General features: G+C 42.0%; 1 protein-coding gene across 1 annotated transcript in view; it reads right to left on the bottom strand.

The window, feature by feature from the left end:
* Positions 1–7,124: 7,124 nt before the first annotated feature.
* Positions 7,125–22,178, bottom strand: part of LOC124132266 — a 39,161-nt gene continuing 24,107 nt past the window's right edge. Inside the window, exons 2-7 of the mRNA XM_046496110.2 lie at positions 14,858–15,130; positions 14,056–14,214; positions 13,253–13,534; positions 12,896–12,952; positions 12,542–12,623; positions 7,125–11,653 (exon numbers count right to left, since the gene is read on the bottom strand). Coding sequence (XP_046352066.2) covers positions 11,173–11,653; positions 12,542–12,623; positions 12,896–12,952; positions 13,253–13,534; positions 14,056–14,214; positions 14,858–15,130 — 1,334 coding nt within the window. The 3' untranslated portion in view covers positions 7,125–11,172. The remainder of the gene's footprint in view (positions 11,654–12,541; positions 12,624–12,895; positions 12,953–13,252; positions 13,535–14,055; positions 14,215–14,857; positions 15,131–22,178) is intronic.

The following is a 22,178-nucleotide window of genomic DNA, read 5'->3' as shown; positions in this document are numbered from 1 at the left end:
GTGTAGTGCAGGGCTGAAATCTGAACAAGATGCATCACAATACTTTTTCTAATTGTATGTTTTATCCAAGATTACAATTTTATTTCAAGACTGCTCTAACACATGATCAGCCATTTGGATTTCCTCGCTAATCAATCAAGGGGTCAACTGCTGATCATTATTTTTTGTTTCTAGAAGTGTTTGGTCATCTTCCCAAAGCAAGGGAGTTAACTGACTGTAAAAGTCCAGTTTCCACCCTTGCCGAACTTGGCCGGAATTTCTGGTCTCGAACGTAGCGCCACCAGTGGTTAATAAGAGTTATTTCCTTTCTGTGTCCCTCCTATTGACCAATAAGACTCCACCTGTCATATCACTTGCATTTGCTTCAAACAATAGGGTAGCGCCCAGTAAAGATGATCGATAATCAAAATCTATATTGTGATACTATATGATCATGATCACCTTGAGATTAGTAAGATAATATTTGGAAAATATCTGTTGGTAGTACACATGCTTTGCAAATCCTGCACATCCGTTGACAAACTGGATTACGATTTTGTTACGCGATTTTGATAGGACTAAACATTGGCTCGTTAGTCCAGCTGAAATATAACTCCATAATTCGAGCCTTGTTCGGCAAGGGTGGGCACTGGACTTCAATAGTCAGTTAACTCCCTTGCCTTGGGAAGATGGTGTTTGGTCAAATATACTTATTTTTCTTATGCTACTGAAACGAATAGAAAACACTGATGTAGCAGTAACACCCTGCCACTGAGAAGGCTCTCGGGGACCATTGTGCTAGTACCATATTAATCACTTTTGGTCCAGACTCTATTATTTAAAGACGGCCGTCATATAGCTGGAATATTGCTGACTGCAGTGTTAAACAACAAACAAATCATTAGCACTGGATACCTTCTCACATCTGGATGTTAATAAGGGTTGAACATGATTTCCGAACAATGGACCAATTCCCCTTGGTTTGGATGCCAGATCAAACTTCCAAAAGTTGATCCAAGCTGATTGATATGCATGTGACCAAACTAATCTGATAGGGCTTGGTGAAACCGATTTCTTTATACTTGATTCGAACTTCAATGTCCATCATACATCTGTAATATTGATAATAGGCACGAAAGGTCAATTCCAAATACAACAGATCTTGTAATGTCTACATAACCACAAGAAATACTTCGTGTTTATTCTACAGGACGAAAATGTGATTGAACGAATGCATGAAAATCACTCCCAAATTAAAACTCCAATCATGAACTAAAGTACTGTCAGAAATGCTAGAACTGATTTTTGCCTGTTAAAAAGGGATATAATTTTTCACCGACTGTTATTGAAATATCGAATAACTACCGATCGCCCTACCTGTGGTTTGAAGTATTTCAGTCACAAGGAGTCCTATCGACAAGTTTACAGGAGACATTCGAACGAAGTTCACATATATTCATCCAATGATATCAGTCTGAAACGGACTATAGAAATATCTGCACGTGACTCCGTTACAATGATAATTAGGTAGCCTCATAAAACATCTACTCCACACTCAAAAATCATTTTGAGAAAATTCTAGACGTGCATCTTCTAAAATGACAAAATGACGCTGCGTTTATTGTTAACATTGCGCCCATGATGCATGTTACACTACACTTACATAGCCATAACCAAGGTACACGACATGGAATCTGTACTTGGAAATGCATACAAGTTCTTTAACCTTTAGAGAGATAGAGGGAAACCATTTATTAATTAAGATAGGGTGAATTACCGAACTGCCCAAGCTATGGTGTTTTCAATTCATACCAAGTCTACGGTATGATAAAACAAAACAGGTATAGGGGTGGTCTCAAAAACAAAACAGGGGCGTAAAAGGATTAAGACAGCTTTGATGCAGGGTGATGAGGCGTATAGTGTACAAGCTTTTTTAGCAGAAGGTAACCCTGACTTGTAGAATTTGGGAGGAATTAATGTTTCCCGGACTGCACTATTGCTCTCCAAGAGATGGGATTTCGATACACTGCGCGTGGCGATGACCTGGCACTTTTCAGGGGAAAATATTCCATCCTGTCTATGAGGTCACATTATCTCCGAACCATTCATAACTAACACAGTCGGGGCATCCAGATAATTTACTTTGGTGAATCATTCCACTGACTACATGTGGCTATTCGCAGATAGACAAAAAGCACCCATGGTACCATCAGGTAAAGGTAATCGTGTCATTGTTTTGCACGCTGCAACCCATGACATGGGGCTTATTGATGGATGTTTTCGAGGCGAAAAAGAAAACTGGAGATTTTCATAAGGAAATTATAGGAGGTGATGTGTTCATAGACTGGTTGGAACTTCAGCTATTGCCCATTTTAAACGTCAGTGTGATTGTCATGGATAAGTCAGTTAATATAACGTCCGGGAATCAGATACTGTCGTCCAAACCATGAGCAGTCTGAAGGCGACCATACAGGAATATTTGACATTGGTCGACTTCAGACCATATGATACAAAAGTTCAACTCATGGAAAAAATTCGGCTGAATAAGAAACCAGTAAAGTACAAGACATATGCTGGCGGCACATCACGGTTAGGTTGTCTTACGTACGGCAGTCAGACATTGTGAGCTCAACCCTGTTGTGTCTATTTTGGCTAAATGTACAGGGTTCGTGGCAAGACATAACACAACATTCAAAAGTACAGATTCATATACGTCATCAGCGGAGATAAATGCTACCCCAAGAAACCATCTGTAGAACAACAAATACTCCTGGATTCCAAAACCGCAACCTTCCAATACTCATCCCTTTTCATAGCTCTTAACTAGTCCATCATGTTTCCAAGCAAACATTATGCAGTACATATCCTAAATTGCTACCTCTTCAACGCATGTCAATTAAATACAGTAACAGCAATATTTAAAGACCACCCCCATCTCGGTGACATTTGTACCTGGGAGAACGCACGGGACGGTGTGATGTCATCACCTCGGGGCAGGTGTTAGGTAATTACCTCAGGTTATATGCCATTTCATACATGCATGACAACACACGAATATTTTCTAAGTTTATCATCATTTTACCTGTAAAAGTACATTTTAAGGGTAATCACAGTGTCAGCGAGGACAGGCTAGATTAGGGCAATTCGCGTTATTTTGATGTATGCTCTCTTTATAGTCCTATGACTCGTATTTATTAAATGAAGCCAGAAAAGCAGTTTTCTAGCTTTTCCGACAGTACTTAAATATTAATTTAAGTATAGTTTAGTCCACGAGGACGTGGTGTCCACATCAGTCATTGCTAGCACTACTTTGGGTTCCCGTAATAGCCGACCACGCCCTCGCTGGTGGCAGCGATATACGCTCATGCCAAGTTTAAGAAAATATATGATTTTGATGGAAACAAACAACTGCTTTTGAATTGAAAAGGAGCCCCAGTAAGATGGGAGATCAACCAGGGAAAAGACAACACGTGCTTCATTTACGACCATGATTACAGTAAGGCCTGGGCGGAAGGGAAAATATTTTGGTTCATGGACAGACCAGCAGCGTTGTTGCCGGTTGGTTACGAAGGTGAAGGTGTCGCGCGCTTCATTGACTCTCCAGCTTCTTTAAGGGAGATAACTCTTCAAGGTATCTTGCACTTCCACTTATTAAATAATTAATATGCTAGCCTGTTCTGTAGAATGTGCGATTCGATCCGAGTTATGAATTTCTTGCACTTGTTCGAAGGAACATACTGATTTTTTTAAAATAAACCATTGGTGTGGCCAAGGCACTTCTCAGTTGGAATTTTCGTCGGAATGCGACCATTAAGAACAAGACAAAAAGGAATTTTTGCATTTTGGTGTTTTTCCAAATACTTTTTGTGTATTGGTACAAAAAGACGTTATGGAATGCTGCAGTCAGACTGTACAAGCCACACACCGAAGCACTGAATGACGTGTGCGTGTGTGTTGGATACATCTGCAGCCATGTTGTGATGGGGCATGGGAGGAAAATGGGTTTTTGACTTCCAAGATATGTTAACTTCAGCATCTAAACTCATTTGTTGATGAAGGTCATTAGTTATCCCGTCACCGTGTATACGTCCCAGCACTGAACTCGTTCCTGTGTCTGCAGTGCGACAGCTTGTGGTGTGTACTTTTCCATTTTGTTTTCGAGATATATAATTCCCCAAAGAAGCTAAAGAACACCCGATTCTTTCATATTAAAGTAATTAATCTGTCACGCCAATATACATTTAGTAACATGAAAGAATTGGGTTTGGCATGACGGATTAACAATTCGGGTGTTCTTTAACTTCTTTTGAGTAGTATATCAATATTCTTAATTTTATTAAATGTTGATGCTGTCGATTAACCACGTTTTAGCCGCGGTGAGGGGCGCAGATGAGAATTATACGTGTAACTTGTATATATTAATTCAAAGGAATCTAAGAACAAAGTTCCCAGATGTCAATAGAATACACGCAGGGGTATCACAAAAGCAATGAAAGCTGATTGATTGGGTCACATATGGTCTTCAAGTTAAAGTTTTCCTCTAGACAGGTGACTGTATTCATAAAGTAAATAAACGTCATTTTAGAATATTTCACAACAGAGGTGTAGGACTGACATTCCTCAGGGTTCGGTTTATGGTGTGTACAAACAACGGAACAGACGTCACTGTTCGAGACGAGTTTTATTGCCACGTTGCAAAATGGTCTGGAGATTGATTGGAAGAAATCCATGCTAGCAAGGCCACTTGAAAAAACATATCTAACAATCATTATTTCGTAACTTGTTTGTGGTTTAAATCCGCACTCGGTAATATTACAGATATATGACCGGGACCTGTTTATCAAGTCTACCCGTGAATATCAGGGGTAGAATAGTTCTTCAGCAACCCATGCTTTCTGTAAAAGGCGACTAACGGGATCGGGTGGTCAGGCTTGCTGACTTTGTTGATGCTGGTCATCGATCCCAATTGCGTGGATCGATGCTCATGATATCAATCACTTGATTGTCTGATCCAGACTCGATTATTTACACATCGCCGTCATATAGCTGAACTATTGCTGAGTGCGGCGCTAAACAACAAACAAACACATGTTAATCCAGTCTGGACCAGACAATCCAGTGGTTGATGTTATGTACAACTTTCAACGGTGAAGGGATACGATGACACGCCATGGCCCAAGCCTGTCACCGACAAATCCCTATAATTAGTAGAATTCACAACTAAGTGTGTGATACCATAGTGTGCGGTTGTATTAAGCCAACAATGTCTCTTCTACCCTTTTTTAATATATTTAGGAAATATACATCACCATGTAGGAATATGGACCTACTCATGTGATTATGAAAAGCTCGCAATTCCCTTTTTACTGTAGACCGTCTCCGTAGTCTAGTGGTAAAGCAGAAGGTCTGGGGTTCGATTCCCGGCCGCATCATACTAAAAGACGTTAAAAGAAGGTACTCTTCGTTACCCTGCCTGGCGCTCGGCATTTAGGAGCTAAAACACGGGTTGGTCGGCTCGTATACTGCGGCATGGTATCTCAGTGGACTAGAACTATAAAATCGGCATTAGTCCGGACAAGTACAAGCAGCCACACACACATACACGTGCATGCACGTCGCTTTGTAAGTGCAATATTCTTGATCGCGACGTTAAGCCCCATTTCACCTCACCTCACCACGTAGCATTAAAGTGATTTGCGTAATGACACCCGATGCGAAATGACCGATGATTTTCAAGGTATCATGCAACACTGGGGCGATTCAATATTCCTTGGTACCATGCTATTGCCGTGGCCCCAGACCTTGTCTATTTGCTACTTACAACTGTCCTCTAGAAAGCAATAACCACTCTTATTTCTACTGATGGTGTAAACCCATTAGCAGCCCATTTGCTTTGAGTACATTATTTTGAAAGGTTAATGGCAGCGAGTTCAACAGCCGTAAGCACCACATCTCATATCAGCCCCAAGAGGAAAGGGCAAAACGAGACATCCTGAACTGTTCTCAGCGGGGACACAGTCATTTCTTACACCTATTGTGTTGTCTCTGTTAAAGGAGAAAGGGTTAAAACAGTCCATCTAGGTTTACACATGGGAAGAAACCAGTGCCTATCTGCTGTAACTCTGTCGTGTAAGTGTGACGGTATACCAGGGGCGGCTGAAACGTTCTGAGACTAACTGTTAGGGATGTATATTACACCCTTAACAGTTTGCATGTATCAACTGCAATACTTACAGTGAGTGAGTATGGTTTTACGCCGCTTTTAGCAATATTCCAGCAATATCACGGCGGAGGACACCAGAAATGGGCTTCACACATTGTACCCATGTCGGGAATCGAACCCGGGTCTTCGGCGTGACGAGCGAACGCTTTAACCACTAGGCTACCCGACCGCCCTTGCAACACTTACAGGACTTACACTGAGCCGAATACACAACCAGGCAACATATTTCTGCATGCATCTCCAACAACTATCCAGCCCATGCTTGCCGTAAAAAGCGACTGTGCTTGTCGTAAGAGACGACTAACGGGATCGGGTGGTCAGGCTCGCGGACTTGGTTGATGTCATCGAATCCCATTTGCGTGTATCGATGCTCATGATAGCAATCACTGGATTGTCTGGTCCAGACTCGATTATTTACAGACCGCCGTCATATAGCTGGAATATTGCCGAGTGCGGCGTAACACAACAAACAAACAAACAAACAACCATCCATGCGGAAATCTGTTACTAATGTGTGTGTGTCTGCAGCAGAAACATCTTTGTCATAATCATGATGGCAAAATGGGTCGCTGTGTTGTCACTGCAAACCGCAACAAAGTATACATTTTCATATCCTAGGTGTGTACTGTTTGTTGTTTAACTACGCACTCAACAGTATTCCAGCTATATGACGGCGGTCTGTAAATAATCGAGTCTGGACCAGACAATCCAGTGATTGATATCATGAGCATCGATCTACGCTATTGGGATACGATGACATGCATCGACCAAGTCAGCAAGCCTGACCACCCGTTAGTCGCTTCTTACGGCAAGCATGGGTTGCTGAAGACCTACTCTAACCCGTATCATCCCGGGTCAGGTGCATTCTGGCAGATCCTGTTCTAGTCGCAATAGATACACTTCACAAATAAATAAAACAATGTCGTTTCAAAGCCTTGCAAGTTTAATACAAAATCTTACTATCAATGATAAATTTGTATACCTTGGAACAACACAAAGATGCTATTTACAATGACGGGGACCTGTTTCGCCCATTACTAAAGACAATAGGTACTTCTACATACACAAAGCACTGTATGATATCCATGGAATAAACTGAAAATAAAAACAATGGTATATATAATGAAAAGACGTGTATGATGAAATGTAAGTCAAGACTGGCCGTGGATAATTAACTGGTCACATGCAGAGATTTTTTCACGACAGTAATGTCATTTTTACTACCATTAAATTGAGAAGAAATACACAACTGTTGCTCAAAGCGAATGCATACCCCATAGTATTTCGCCAAACGCGTCACATATTTTGTCGAACCGTGTAAAGGTATAACAGTTTCGAATTGATTGTCAAAATAATGGGACCGATTTGTGAAGATGCATCGCAGTGTGTACTCCAATGTATTAAACTGTATCACTTGCTTTGTGCTGTATATGATATTGGGGGTAAATGCATCCACATGAATATGCATCTGTACTAATGGATATTATGCACAAGCACACCGTCACATACCACCCAGCAACTCGACCACACTGTCAAAACAGTAGATAGAAACGTGCCTCACAACGCCCGATTTCTCTGGAAAAGGTATACGTTGCATCCATGACGTTTTGAGTTGTTTAGGATTGAAATGTCTTTATCTGTCACACATGCGAACAGTGTCAGCATCTTCACGACCTTTGCGCTGTTCGATGAATGATTTGTTTCTTGCCAAACTTCTTGTTCATAATGCACCAGTCACAAATTGACATAATCACATGCACTTTGACAAAAAATATAATATATTCATACATGCTATGTACAATACGATGACTTTTTACACATATTACAATAAGATACACCTAAAGAAACTTGTTTAAATTCCTAGATACAAATTGCACATTTAGTACGGCTCATGCTTACAAAAGCTATGGCAGTTAAACATGGTAATGCTATTGCATGCGTATAAGAAGCACTAGTCTCAGTATCTACATTCTTGTGTGACCTTTTCAGTCAATTTACAATCACAATAGCACTTTCGGCCATTTTGTGTAACCATACATGTAATTGTTTGAAACAGTTACTATTGTTTCATGAATAATTATCGCGGTGAAAATTTGATATTAGTTGGGTTTTTTAAATATTAACCCATTCTTCTTAATGCAACAAAGTTGAAACCTTGGTTTGCAGTGATGTTAAATTTAAATAATGGTTACATGTGTCGACTGTGTCACACTACAAGAAGTCAATATTTGTTGACAGGTTACAGCATAGTCATAAACATACGTTTGTAAAATAATAATAATGTTGGATTCACGCAATATATCGCTCTACTTTACAGTAATACTATGACATGAGCCATTATTGCGGACTAGAGCCATATTGATTTAACTTTACATCATCAGTTCATATTTCCTCAGACAGCGAACAACGTTTGCAGTTCCACGTGTAAAGGCAATCGATAAGGGATATTCAATCAATGTGTTAACCCTGAATGTAATTACAATAAACAATAGAGGCAAAGGGGCCATGTAGAACACGGTGCTCCTCGAACGGACACCGGAAGTCATAAAAGTAGGATTCAGATATATCCCCCTGCACTGAGATCCGACTTTGGCACTACATTTCCTGGCAGTGACACATTATTTTGAGATTATTTCCAACGAAGTCAGTGGTGTATCGAGTTGGCGTCATCCTAAGACACTTCATCCACACAACATACAAACAAAACCGATAACATATACATTATGTTCGCAATCCGAAAGACTGCCTAAAAATGTTCATCTTCCCGAGGCAAGGGAGTCAACTGATTGTAAAAGTCCAGTTTCCACCCTTGCCGATCTAGGCTGGAATTATGGAGTTACATTTTGGCTGGACTAACAAATCTATGCAAAGACCAATCAAATTCGCGTGACGTAATCGACATCCTGTTCATAAACTGCCGTGCAAATTTCGGTCGAAAGTATGTGTGCCGCAAACTCGGCATCTACAGATATTTTTCAAATCTTTTGATGTTTTGAATGAAGGTGCTCACAAGATTTGTTGCACTTTGAAGTAAGACCCGTTTTATTAAAATGCAGATCCTGACTGGGCTCCGCAAATGCAAGTGATATGAGAATTGGAATCTGATTGGTCAGTAGGAGGGATATAGAAGGGACTCGTAATGGTCACTGGTGGCGCTAGGATCGAGCCCAGAAATTCCAGCCTAGTTCAGCAAGGGTGGAAACTGGACTTTTACAGTCCGCTACCGTGTGGGGATGTTTAGAAGCAATGACAACACGGAATAGGACAGGGTCGCGTCCAGGAGACCCAAGCATCGACGCACCTGTGGTTTTAACAGTTCTTAATGCATGGCTATATTGTCCCTTTGAATTACATATGGAACAACACGTGAAGATCTGGATATCACCCGCGATTTACCATGCCATCAACACAGACACAATATAATCATAAATACAGACTTCACTTTAACGTCGGCACTGTAATATATTATACATATGACAACAAGCACAATTTCAGTAACCATTCCAAACATGTTCAATTCTGCAATTACTCCCATTGCCATTTATATTATCTCGATGCCTAATTATCAACATGCATAAATAATGTTCAAATGTAATCAGACTCATATCATACTCCCTTGTATCGCTACAGCGATATTAACACGCCAGACATTCGGTGTTGGCGACAACTGTTAGACAACAGAGTGATGTACAGTTTACACTGAGACACGGAGTCTTTTCGTCTGAATATAACTCTCCAGAAGGGCTTGGACTTCTTTGAAGGCAGCTTACTTAAGGAAAGTAGGTAAGTTCCAGATATTAGAAATCAGTTTTTCTTAATTAACATTATATACACTCGCCAAGATATTAGTCATTGAACATTGTTCTGGTTAATTTATATGGTACGTAAACATCACTGAATAATGTTGCCCCGGTATGGTTTCAGAACTTACCAAAAAACAGTAACATTATTGTATTGTTCATTTGATGACAAACAATAGAATGAAAGATACATGTGACAACTAACAACACACACTTCCGTGTTAATGAGTGAGTGGTTGGGTTATGGCGCCGCTTCAGTTATGTCCTGTATGGCCACATGTGGTGTAGGGTAGCCCTACATACGAACGTATAATGCAGGGCAAGGGTATATGGTGATTGGGAGTATGAACAAGGAGAATCCCAGGTTCTAACCCACTATCATTAGAACCTGACAGCTCAGGAACACAACCCTGCACAATGAATTGCAGCGCCTTTGAACACGTTGTGACTAGTTCTCCAACATCTGGACAGGGTCAAGTCAATGAAGATTGTGTATCATAATTATGAAGGGATCTTGTCTTGATGAAATGACAAGAGAAGGCATAAAGGGACAGACGATTGAGCGGAATGAATATGGTCACCCCATGTTAATATGTTCTCCACACAAGCATTGCAATGATCATGATAACTCCGCTATATGAAATTTTGTTATGATTTGGTGTCGTTTATCGATCCTTTTCGTATTGTTTTTGAAAAATGATTATCATGTTTTTAAATGAGTCAGAGAATGTGAAGTGGTTTAACGCAGCTTGCACAGTATTTCAGATATTTCATACCGTGTCCGCTTGACGTGACACGAATGCTCGATGCGATGCATGTCACAGATGTGGTGATACCGTCGTGCACGGGGTTCTGGAATACGAATCAAGGATCAGCGGATCCTTGTATGGCTAAGACGTACAACTCTGCCTCAGACCACTGTGCACCCCGCACCCTTTGTCCAGTGGTGTGTAAGTTGACAGTCTGTACACAGGAAGACATTGGCACATGCGATTCACCTTGTACATTAACAAGCAATCATCATCCTTCATTACCAGATGAAATAGGAAATAATTCGATGTTAGGGATAGGTTGTTTTGAACACACGACTGTGGATATCAAAATAACCCTGGTTCTTCTATATGTCTTAGCACAAATGCCCTAGGCCAGATATATTGCAGTGTTGCCCACTCATGGCTCCTTGTTTTGTCTTGGAATGGAGCCCATCACTACATATCGCTCCTCCTCCTCTGGTGGTTTCTCAGAACAGCAGCCTTCTTTCTCAGCTAGAGCTGCTTTTAAGTTCTGGAGATTTTCTAGACTCTCGTACAGGTTTTCCACGTGGTCCCCTTCAGGGCTCATGGCCTCACAGCAGGGAAACGGCTTGGGTGGACAGTCATAGTCACTGACCTTCCTTGTGCGCACCACATCGTACGCCCCCTCCATCCCAGACAGCATGACGTTAGCCCCGTACGTGGGGTTGCTGAGACTGAGTGAGGGAGGGATGTCGTACTGGTTCTTTGGAATATCATCATCCAGGAATTTCACTTCCGTTGCCTTTTCCCCATCGTCTGAATCTTCGTGACCTTCCGTCAACGGTCGGGTTACTTCGCCATAGTAAGGGTTCTCGTAGACGACTCTAGGCAGGTCCTCTTGGTCCGACTTCTTGCGCCTACAGACAGAAATAGTATATATGCAACATATAAGGCTTTATTTAAATATTTTAGTGAAATGATCTCATTTTGAATAGCGCCCTAAGTGTATATCAGGGATGGAGGTAAAACATTCAACAATGAACAGTATTCCAGTTACATCACGGCGTGTCAACTTAATGTGAGAGGAAAGCCCGAAGTGATGCAGGCCTTAGTTGTTTACCACTTTGGAGAAAACCCATCAGCACGGGTACGGTGCTGACAAACCTAGAAACATAATAGGGGCGAACTGCGATTTGAACCCATAGTAATCATAGGTTTCTGGCATGCCCAAGGGACGCAACTCTACTCAGCGATGTGTGACGCCTTAGACGTCCCCAATAGAAGAGACATCAGTACATGTCACAATACATCTTATCATTGATTCACTATTTGCGACAGGCACAATTGGAGGTTCAAATCAGATTAAGGAACGGTGGGTTAGCCTAGTGGCTAAAGCGTTCGCTTGTCACGCCGAAGACCCGGTTCGATTCCCTACATGGGTGCAACGTGTGAAGCCCATTTCTGGTGTCCCCCGCCGTGATATAAGTTCAAATGTGCCTCTGTTCACCCAGCAGGGAATGGGTACCCGATATGTGAGGTGGATGTAACAACCTTCTAGCGCGTCTGAGCAGCTTGGGTTGTATACTCCCCAGGGAGTTGAGAATGATAACTGAAATGCAAACGGATCCACTGGTCGTGGAACAAATATAAACCGCATTTGAGCAGATACTAGTACCTGGACACCTGCGGTATATAAATGTGTAATTTAATTTAATTCAATTAATATTGCTGGAATATTGCTAAAAGAGGCGTAAAACCATAGTCCCTCACTCACGTGATATTATTTTAAAAAAAGGATTACTCACCGTCTGACGAAGAAGAAAGCGCCCAGACACACGCCAATAAGAAGTCCGAGCAGGACAGCCAGGATGAGCCCGATCATTGTACCTGTGACAGAACATAAACACTATCAGACGAGCTCAGATACACCAGCTAACAGGTATTCTGTCACTGCAGTGACAACGCAACACTTTGTACTTGACTATATCAAAGTATTGTTGGTAAATAATTAACTGAGTGTCACCTTGACCTCTGATAGCCAATACACGTCTCTATGTCGTGTGTGTGTGTGTGTGTGTGTGTGTGTGTGTGTGTGTGCGTGCATATTTGGTACAACTGACGTGACCATAAATGATGTATTTTCACATGATGATGCTTACCTGTAGTCCATTTAGCTGGTTCGGTTGGCTCAATCTTCTTTACTTCACTCAGTTGTCCTGCATGCACAAATACAAAAGAAATTATTGAGTGAGTATGGTTTTACTCCGCTTTTAGCAATATTCCAGCAATATCACGGCGGGGGACACCAGAAATTACTTCACACATTGTACCCATTGTAGGGAATTGATTCCACGAAAACATATGTGTCGGTCAGTATTCCAGGCATACAAAACTGTGCCAATGAGACGCCACATGTTTTCATGAGAACATTAGTATCGGTCAGTATTGATGGTGTGCAGGAAAGAATAATATTAAAAAATTAAACACCGAGGAAAAAACAATGAAACGGTACTAACCAATCACATTGACCTGTGGCCTCTCTGTGGTGGAGGTCAAGGTCGACTGGGTGGTCTCCGCTGTCGTGGTCCTCATCTTGTTGGCAGACTGGAGGTTCGTCTTCTTCTCCAGGGGTTTGATGACCACGTAGGTGATGGTTGAATTTGGAGGAATCTCTGTTGTCGGCTTCGTCGTGCTTGTTGATTCTGTCGTTGTCGGTGTTGTGGTTGTTGTAGTTGTAGTTGTTGTTGTTGTTGTGGTGGTGGTGGTGGTCGTCGTACTGGTTGTGGTGGGTACCATATCTGGAAGAAAATGTAATCACTTTGAAATAATTCTGTGAATGTATATGGACATTTACATGGTTGATCTAGTCTTGATCCAAGTACAGCAACAGTCCCCATGATGACATTAATAACGATTATAGAATACGTTTGTACATCTTTAGTCTGTGAAAGGCTGTTTATCGACGACGCCTATTGGTGACAAATAGAACTTAAGACATTCTTCACATACGAACTTTCTTCCCTGTCCCGATCTTATTAAGGATACCATATAACAAATGTCCACTAAATATGTTATATTACTGCGAGAGCTCGAACATGTACTGCAATAGTCTGAAACGTACCTTACGTATTGTACTTTTAAATTTATAAATGAGTTCGTCTTTCAGATTCACATGTGACGTACGATTAACAAGTAGAAATAACATCGAAACTTGAACCGACAGCAGGCGAGATTGTTGATACCAATCCATTTCTTGATCATAATTGTATTCATTTTGTGTAGAGAAGAGAAATGTGTCCAACTGCAGGTGGGTACTCACTGTACTGGCAGACATAGCTGTAGTGGAACGCCAGACCGTCACACTTGTAGTCGTGCCATCGGCCGCCATCATCCAGTCGGATCTGAGCACAGTCCTCCATACACAAGATGTGGCAGCTCGGTTGACTCGGCGCCCAGTAGCTGAAGCCAACTCGCTCACCTACAATGTGTCATGTACCTTATATACCTAGGCATTGGGAACGTATGACTGGAACATTACTTTCACTTAAGCAGCGGTTACAGTATCTCTGTGCAGCTCCCTATAAACGATGATGGCATGTCGCTACACAGAGCTATAAGACTGTCCCAAAGTGTTCTCCTTATAGAGCCAAATCTACATCGCACTTTATATGCTTCAGCAAGGTGTATGCGTCGTGATCTAACTACAAATGCAACATGACTAACTTCCTAACTTCAAACTGGACCGGTCAAGAATTTTTTACCTGCCACTGCGCTCAACAATGGCGGCCGACAATCCGTAACCTTGCATGACAGAAGCTATAAATACATATATTTGAAGGCAAGTGTTTTAGGAAGCGAATCGTGTTGAGTTTCCGTGGGAATGCGACTCATGTACTTTATGGCAGGGTTGTTTGTGCGCCATGTTCCGAATCCGGAAAACACTATGGGACAGCCGTAGCTCTGTGTTGCGACACGTCAAAATCAAAGTCGTTTATAGGGAGCAGAGATACTGTTACCAGTTATCAGTAGCATGCGGATGTGGACGAAGCAGCTTCAGACAATGCAGACAGACAAGCTGGCTGTTACTCTGAGAGGTCTTCACGCTGTTGCTGACAATTTACCTGTGATCCATTCCCATCGCATCTCCCTTGAGAGGTCATTGGCACCAATCCAGACGCCATTTGTCCTCCAACGGAGGTCTCTCAGGGACCTCATGATGAACTGCTGTGTGTCCATGTTCTTGACGACCACCAGGTGTCCTCCCCGCTGCCTACAATCTCTGTTCGCTGCTCCCCAGTACTTCTCATACCGCACAAACTGGTAACACAGCTCGCCGAAACTTTTGAGGTAGGGGTTCCTGGACAGGTTGGAGGGACATCGGGACAGATCCCCGGCTGGAAGAGACACAGAGTGCACGTGTTACTGAACATCTCACTGTAACTATAATCATCAACCTACAAGTATCAACCTTCAGGACGTGTTGGCTGGAGTGCAGAAACGCGATGAAAAACATGTGATTGATTTTGAAACAGATCGCCGATTGAAACTCGCGTCAACCGGGATGACAAGAAATTGTTCCCTATGATATAGGAGCAGGAGAATAGCCTATTTTGTAATTAGAAGCGTTGTGTCCTGTGACGATTCCGGGTTAGAATTGGTCTTCAGCAACCCATGCTTTCCGTTAGAGGCGACTAACGGGATCGGGTGGTCAGGCTCGCTGACTTGTGGGGTGGTGGGGTAGCCCAGTGGTTATAGCGTTCGCATGTCACATCGAAGCCCCGGGTTCGATTCCCAACATTCGCACTCTATGTGAAGTCCATTTCTGGTGTATCCGCCGTGATATTGCTGGAAGATTGCTACACGCGGCGTAAAACCATACTCACTCACCACCTCACTGACTTGGGTGATGCATGTCATCGAATGCAAATTGCCTAGACTGATGCTCATGATATTTTTTCACTGGATTGTCTGGTCCAGATGCTATTATTTACAGACCGCCGTCATATAGCTGGAATGGAGGGTGTGACGTTACACAAACAAGCAAACAAACAAACAAATAAAACAAGCATTGGCTTGTCACGCAGAAGACCGGTTTTGGATTTACCACTTGCATGGGTACCATGACCATTTCTGGTTCTCCCAGTTGCAACATGGCTGTAATGTCTATACATTGTGTAAATGTACTGTGTTTTACGGGAATTAATTAATACACCTTTAAATATTCCGAATCGTTAGGCCATATTTTAAAGTATCAGGTCAAGGATATTTGAATGTTGTCATCCACTTTTGCCATTTTCCTCTCTGATCTCTATATTACTTACGTTTTTACATACTGGACATAATAAATTAGAGATCATGAATTTTTTCAGGAAGTTGTGTGCTCTGTCTTCATTACAAAAATATGTTTTGTTCAGTATACATGATACTCCTCATGGCCCCGCACAGTGAGAATTCCCTGATATTTGAGGCTGTTTCGTTATCCCTCGCTAAAAAACACTAAATGGTTTCCGGGTTCTCGCGTGAGAAATCAGTGGTAACCAGAAATGAACATTATGTCAGATTACGCAATCATAACCACGCTTCGTGTCCCCTCTAAGAGAAGGAAGTACAGAACTCTGGATCAGGAGACAGTTCTGACCACACAGACGGTCAACTGTACTCTCTGCAGTTGACGCATGCTAATATCATCAGTATGTTTACTGAACGTGACTATCACACCACACATGTCTGCGGTGTTGAAACTGAAAACTACGTTGTGACTTGTTTATGCAGTCTGATATTTGTTCTAGAAAAATACATTTAGTGCACTTAGCAATTGTATAAGCTAAGTTAATAAGCAGCTTCCTCAATTGATAGCTGACCTTTACATCTGCGCCATACTGGCCTTTTGAAGCACGAGGAGAGCTGAGAGTACCCCTGTGTTTCAGTGTTAAACGCATGAGAGAAAACTAACATGCGGCATTTGGACTTCATTCCATTCAACGTCCAGTTATATCATTCAACATAGAACGTTCGAGGAAGCGTACGGAAACGCACCCTCCTTGTGTATGCCATTAAGCTACCCTATAGATATATTCCCCTATAATTCAACCTCGACGAAAATCTGTCTGCTGTTTCCTATATTTTTCCAGTTTTTCAACAAGCATTAAACTGACAGTCCCTGAAAACAAATGAGAAGTATTATTGATGACACATGACACTACCCTTACCCAAACATGTCATGTAATGCCTACCCTACACTTACCCAAACATGTCATGGTATGCCTAACCTACCCTTACCCAAACATGTCATGGTATGCCTAACCTACCCTTGCCCAAACATATCATGGTATGTCTAACCTACCCTTACCCAAACATATCATGGTATGTCTAACCTACCCTCACCCAAACATATCATGGTATGTCTAACCTACCCTCACCCAAACATATCATGGTATTACTATCTGTTGCTCTCCACCCAACCCCTTGAACACACTACCGGGGCGGTCGGGTAGCCTAGTGGTTAAAGCGTTAGCTCGTCACGCCGAAGACCCGGGTTCGATTCCCGACATGGGTACAATGTGTGAAGCCCATTTCTGGTGTCCCCCGCCGTGATATTGCTGGAATATTGCTAAAAGCGGCGTAAAACCATACTCACTCACTCACTCACTGAACACACTACCGCCCTCTTACTGCCCCCTAACCCTTAACCCACATTTTAATTCAGGCAATATATCAACCATCTTGACGCATTACGTGTCAAAACATAAGGAGTCTCAGAGTTTCGATTATAGTCGGTCTGCCTTCAGCCAAATGTTGTGGCATTGTAAGGGTCATAATGTTAGATTCATGTAAAAACCTTATATAAAACCTCCATCTGACATACCATACTGGAAACACCACCGCATTCTAATATTTTTGCCTGATAGGACGTTCTTGTAATTTCTACACCATTAAATGTGACACCCTCTTTTAAAACTGAGTGATGATTTTTTTAACAGTTCGACAACTGCTTGACGCTTACAATGCTCATCGGAATTGTTGACATCGTGTGTTCCGTAGCGAGATGTTAAGGGATTCATCACGAGCTAAAGCGATTACCTCCCTGTCATGTCCTGAGACAATACGGCGACCCGCTGCGCCAACAGCAGACAGAGCAGAGCGAAGCTAATATTACGGACAGAACTTGGGCATATTTTGCATTGACTTCAAAATGTATGTTATCATTTCTCTCTATGGGTATCGCAGCTCCATGCTCTGGTGCCAAATTCCTGTTTAGGGCTAGACGTTGTAATAACTACCATTTGTGAAATTGAGGAAAATATTCACGATGTATTAGGGTAATTTTAGCTGTAAGATTCATACACATTATATAATGTATGCTGTAGAAAAACTAAGTAGTGATTGAACGTCTTGAATCAAACTTGCTCGTTTTTGTTTTTCTTTAATCCTTTTTTAGGGAGCGTGTGTTCTGCCATAAACTAAACTAAATTTGTGAGTTAAAATGTAACGCATCGACAATATCCACATATATTGAGACCCGTGAAGACCCGGGGTAGAATAGGTCTTCAGCAACCCATGCTTTTCGTAAGAGGCGACTAACGGGATCGGGTGGTCAGGCTCGCTGACTTGGTTGATGCATATCATCGTATCCCAAATTGCGTGGATCGATGCTCATGATATCAATCACTGGATTGTCTGGTCGAGACTCGATTGTTTACAGACCGCCGTTATATAGCTGGAATATTTTTGAGCGCGGCGTTAAACAACAAACAAACACACACATATATTGAAGCATGCTGGAAGGTAGGATATTTCATAACACTGGACTCAAATAGGAATATATCTGTACTGATGATTTAACCAGCTTAGATTATCAATCTAAGACGCTGCGGTATTACACCTATGTTGGTTATGTGTCGTCACGTACATGTTTGACTTGTCAATGTCTTTACCGTGTCACCATGCACTGTGTGACTTCTAGGAAGGGCACAAGGGCTGAACAGCAGCCACCAAATACCGCATTAAATATAACCCGCCCGTGCAACGCTTAACAAAAGCGTGTTATGTCTTATTGTAACAGTAATGCAGCGAGTATTGTGAAGTGGGTTCAGTCTGCTCAGGTCCTTTGAAAATCGGCCTTATTTTGGATTCTTTTCAAATAGTGACAGCGTGTTTAGCTGTCTCATGAATGGGTCCGCGAATGAGTTGATGCAGTGAGTCATTGACAAAGTATCCTGAACAAGTTTCTTTTTCCTAGTTATGGTTAGCATGTCCTGTTAAGGAAAACAATCTATCGATATTACAAATGGTAATGTAATCAGTTTGAAATCACGCCCACCACAGAGGCTCTGTGTGCCTTACTCACACTTCCCTTCCCTGCAAACTCCTGAAAACCCATTAACCATTTGAGCTATTCGCCTCATATGCAATGTACTTCAGCAACGCAGCTTCTACTTTCCTGTATGATTTGGCAAAACTATTTCATTCAGCAAGACCATATTATATAATATTTCGTCAAATGTAAACAATAAACATCTCGTACTCTGTATCAAAACAGCGTCAAAGGCGCCGCAATTCGCTGTGCAGAGTTGCGCTCTTTGGGCACGCCAGAACCTATGGTCTAGGTTTTTCAGCACCATACCCGTGCTCGTTGGTTTCACCAAAGTGAGCTTTCCTCCCACATCGAGCTGACAGGCTGTGATAATACTGGACTAATATTCAAAGCGGCGTTAAACCCAACTCACCCACTCACTCAAAAGACATATAGCCACATTTCAATATCCCTTACAAATGGCAACATGTTGATGCACAGATATCTGGAGTAGGTGCATCTGTAGTGCTATATCTGCCTGGGTATTTGTGTAAGTGATTAGCCGTGTGTTGACAAGTACAGCAAATCTCTGTCGTGACCCAGCCCACGCACACGGCAATGTCTAATGTAGTTAGCGACTGCACCACAAGTATGCCAAGTCCTAATACCATCGACAACCCCAACGTGATGGAGAATGTGGATCTCTTTATTGATTTAACCATACGAGGTGACATTTCATACATTTCATTATTAAGACATGTTTTTCTTCCAATGCCCCAACATATCACAGAAAGCCATCTCCTTTAATTTCGGCAGATAAATTGTACAGCTTTGAAAATCATGACGTAATCTATTGATATTCAATGATGAAATATTGAAATGTCTCTTGCAAAAATATTTCAGACGAATTAAACGTGACAGAAAAGGACAGGGAGTAATTCCCGCAACTGGTCCGCCATGTTATCGAGATCAGAGAAATTGCGATAAACCACGTCAGTTTCAGAGTAAACGCACGTGATACTATTATATAGCTGCTGTTCCTGGTCACATAATAAAACCGTGTGCAATGTGTTTCGTGCAGACACCATCGTTATTGTTTGTTTGTGTGTTTGCTGTTTAACGCCGCACTCAGCCATATTCCAGCTATATGACGGCGGTCTGTAAATAATCGAGTCTGAACCAGACAATTCAGTGATTGATGACATGAGCATCGATCCACGCAATTGGGATACGATGACATGACCACCCGATCCCGTTAGTCGCCTCTTATGACAAGCATAGTCGCATTTTATGGGCAAGCATGGGCTGATGAAGACCTATTCTACCCCGGATCTTCACGGGTCCCATCGTTATTGGGTGATATATTTCGTTCGTCAACGCCCTTCACACATTATGCATGTGTAACCGTCATCCTTTAAAGGGACGTAACTCGCTACACGGTTAATTTCTCTCATCGGTGTAATTCTACGACCTATAAATAATTGCATTACTTTGATTTTTTCAGTAAAGGTATTGCTGGCCGGGCGACTAGAAGCAATTAAACGTGATGTGAACTATTCATGACGAGTCGAGGATAGAGTCTGATGTTGCTGCTATCAAGGAGCCAGAAGCTGTGCCTCTGTAAAGCGGTTCTCCTCGAGGTGCCGTGTCGGTCGTACGTGGGTGTTGTCATCTGTTTCAGAGGACACGGTCGGTATGACATCAAGCAACGGTTTGACTTTGATAAAACCTCAGCGTTCCGGCCATTATTGCCGCCACATCTACAACTGCGTGACTCTGATTAAAACGGAAATGTGCCTCGCTAACAGTTTGGATTCTACTCCAGGGAAGGACGCGAGCATGCAAAACACTTCATTCCGGCAACGGTTGTGTCCCTTAGAAAAGTGAAACATCAAACGAATTTGAGAATTTGTGTTTATTGAGTTGCAATAACTTCGCCATGTTAAGTTGACATTGGGTTGTGTCCTTAACAAGAAAACAACTTTGGTCAAAAGAACCGCCGCTTCCGACCAAACGTAAACACCGACATAACGACACAACAGAATGGGTCATTTGAGTTGGAAGAGGCGCGGCTGGAATAGATTCCTCGTGGCCCAGAACCATGGACCATGTGTTCTAAATTCCCCCTGGAAAGGCCTGTGCCTTGTGTTTACAAGTTGCATAATTCTGCCTCGAAACACTTGACTGGCAGACTATTGTTTCACACGTGCAAAAACACAGGACTTTCACCAGTCTGTCTGTGGTAAATGTCAGGGTAAATAACGATAAAGCTTCGTCTTTCCTCTACGTGGGTGCTCGAGTTTCAGAAGTGTGACAACTAAATCTGCTACTTGAGCACGTTGGGATGTCCCACCCTGCTCTTGTAACGACTTCACAACGAAGGTTCCAAAACCGACAAGATCCTTTTACCAACAAAACATTTCTTGCATTGAAAAGTTATTTAGAATCTGAAATAAAACCATTCCTTAGTTTCTCCTCCTATATGGTTGACCTAGTGGGATCTAGTCTCTCGTGCAGGCCCTACAACATACATAACATTACACCCTCCCACTCTCATTCTCTTGGCAGCCCCTTCAGAAGCTCTATGGTTCTTTGTTACTTTTGTTTCATTAAATCATAAAGCCTAACAATTATCAGTTTTAGTGGATAAATAAGCAGCATTCTAACATGAGTAAATATTTCATTCTAATTGATTAAATCTGTGTCAATTAGAGGTAACGCGTTCGGTTTTAAATTAAATTTAGAGCTTGTACAAATGCGTTATACTACCTCCAATTTCAAAACACAGTAGGTTTATTCCCTCAATATTGTCTTAATATCAAGGATGGTGTCATTGAAGAACGCCTCATTGCACAATTAAGTATCGGCCAGAAACGTACCATGACCGTAACAAAATCAAAACCCATTTCGCCAATCATGGTGCAACACTGACGCCCTGCACAGAACACTATGTACATGAATACACACGAGTAGACATTGACACCCTGGGCGTAGCATCAAACAAACAGTTACTTGTGAACTTGGGAGAATCATCGGGAGAATCATCGCGAAATGAACTCTCAACACCCATCATCTTTGGCAAGGACTCTTCATCGTAAGCTTTACACTATTTCCGGCCTTCCCAGAAAATAATTCCCCCGTCATTTACT

Source organism: Haliotis rufescens, unplaced genomic scaffold (assembly GCF_023055435.1).
Source record: "Haliotis rufescens isolate VD_foot unplaced genomic scaffold, xgHalRufe1.0.p SCAF_13, whole genome shotgun sequence".
Lineage (NCBI taxonomy): Eukaryota > Metazoa > Mollusca > Gastropoda > Lepetellida > Haliotidae > Haliotis > Haliotis rufescens.
The sequence above is the reverse complement of the archived record's forward strand: the minus strand, read 5'-3'. Positions and strand labels throughout refer to the sequence as shown.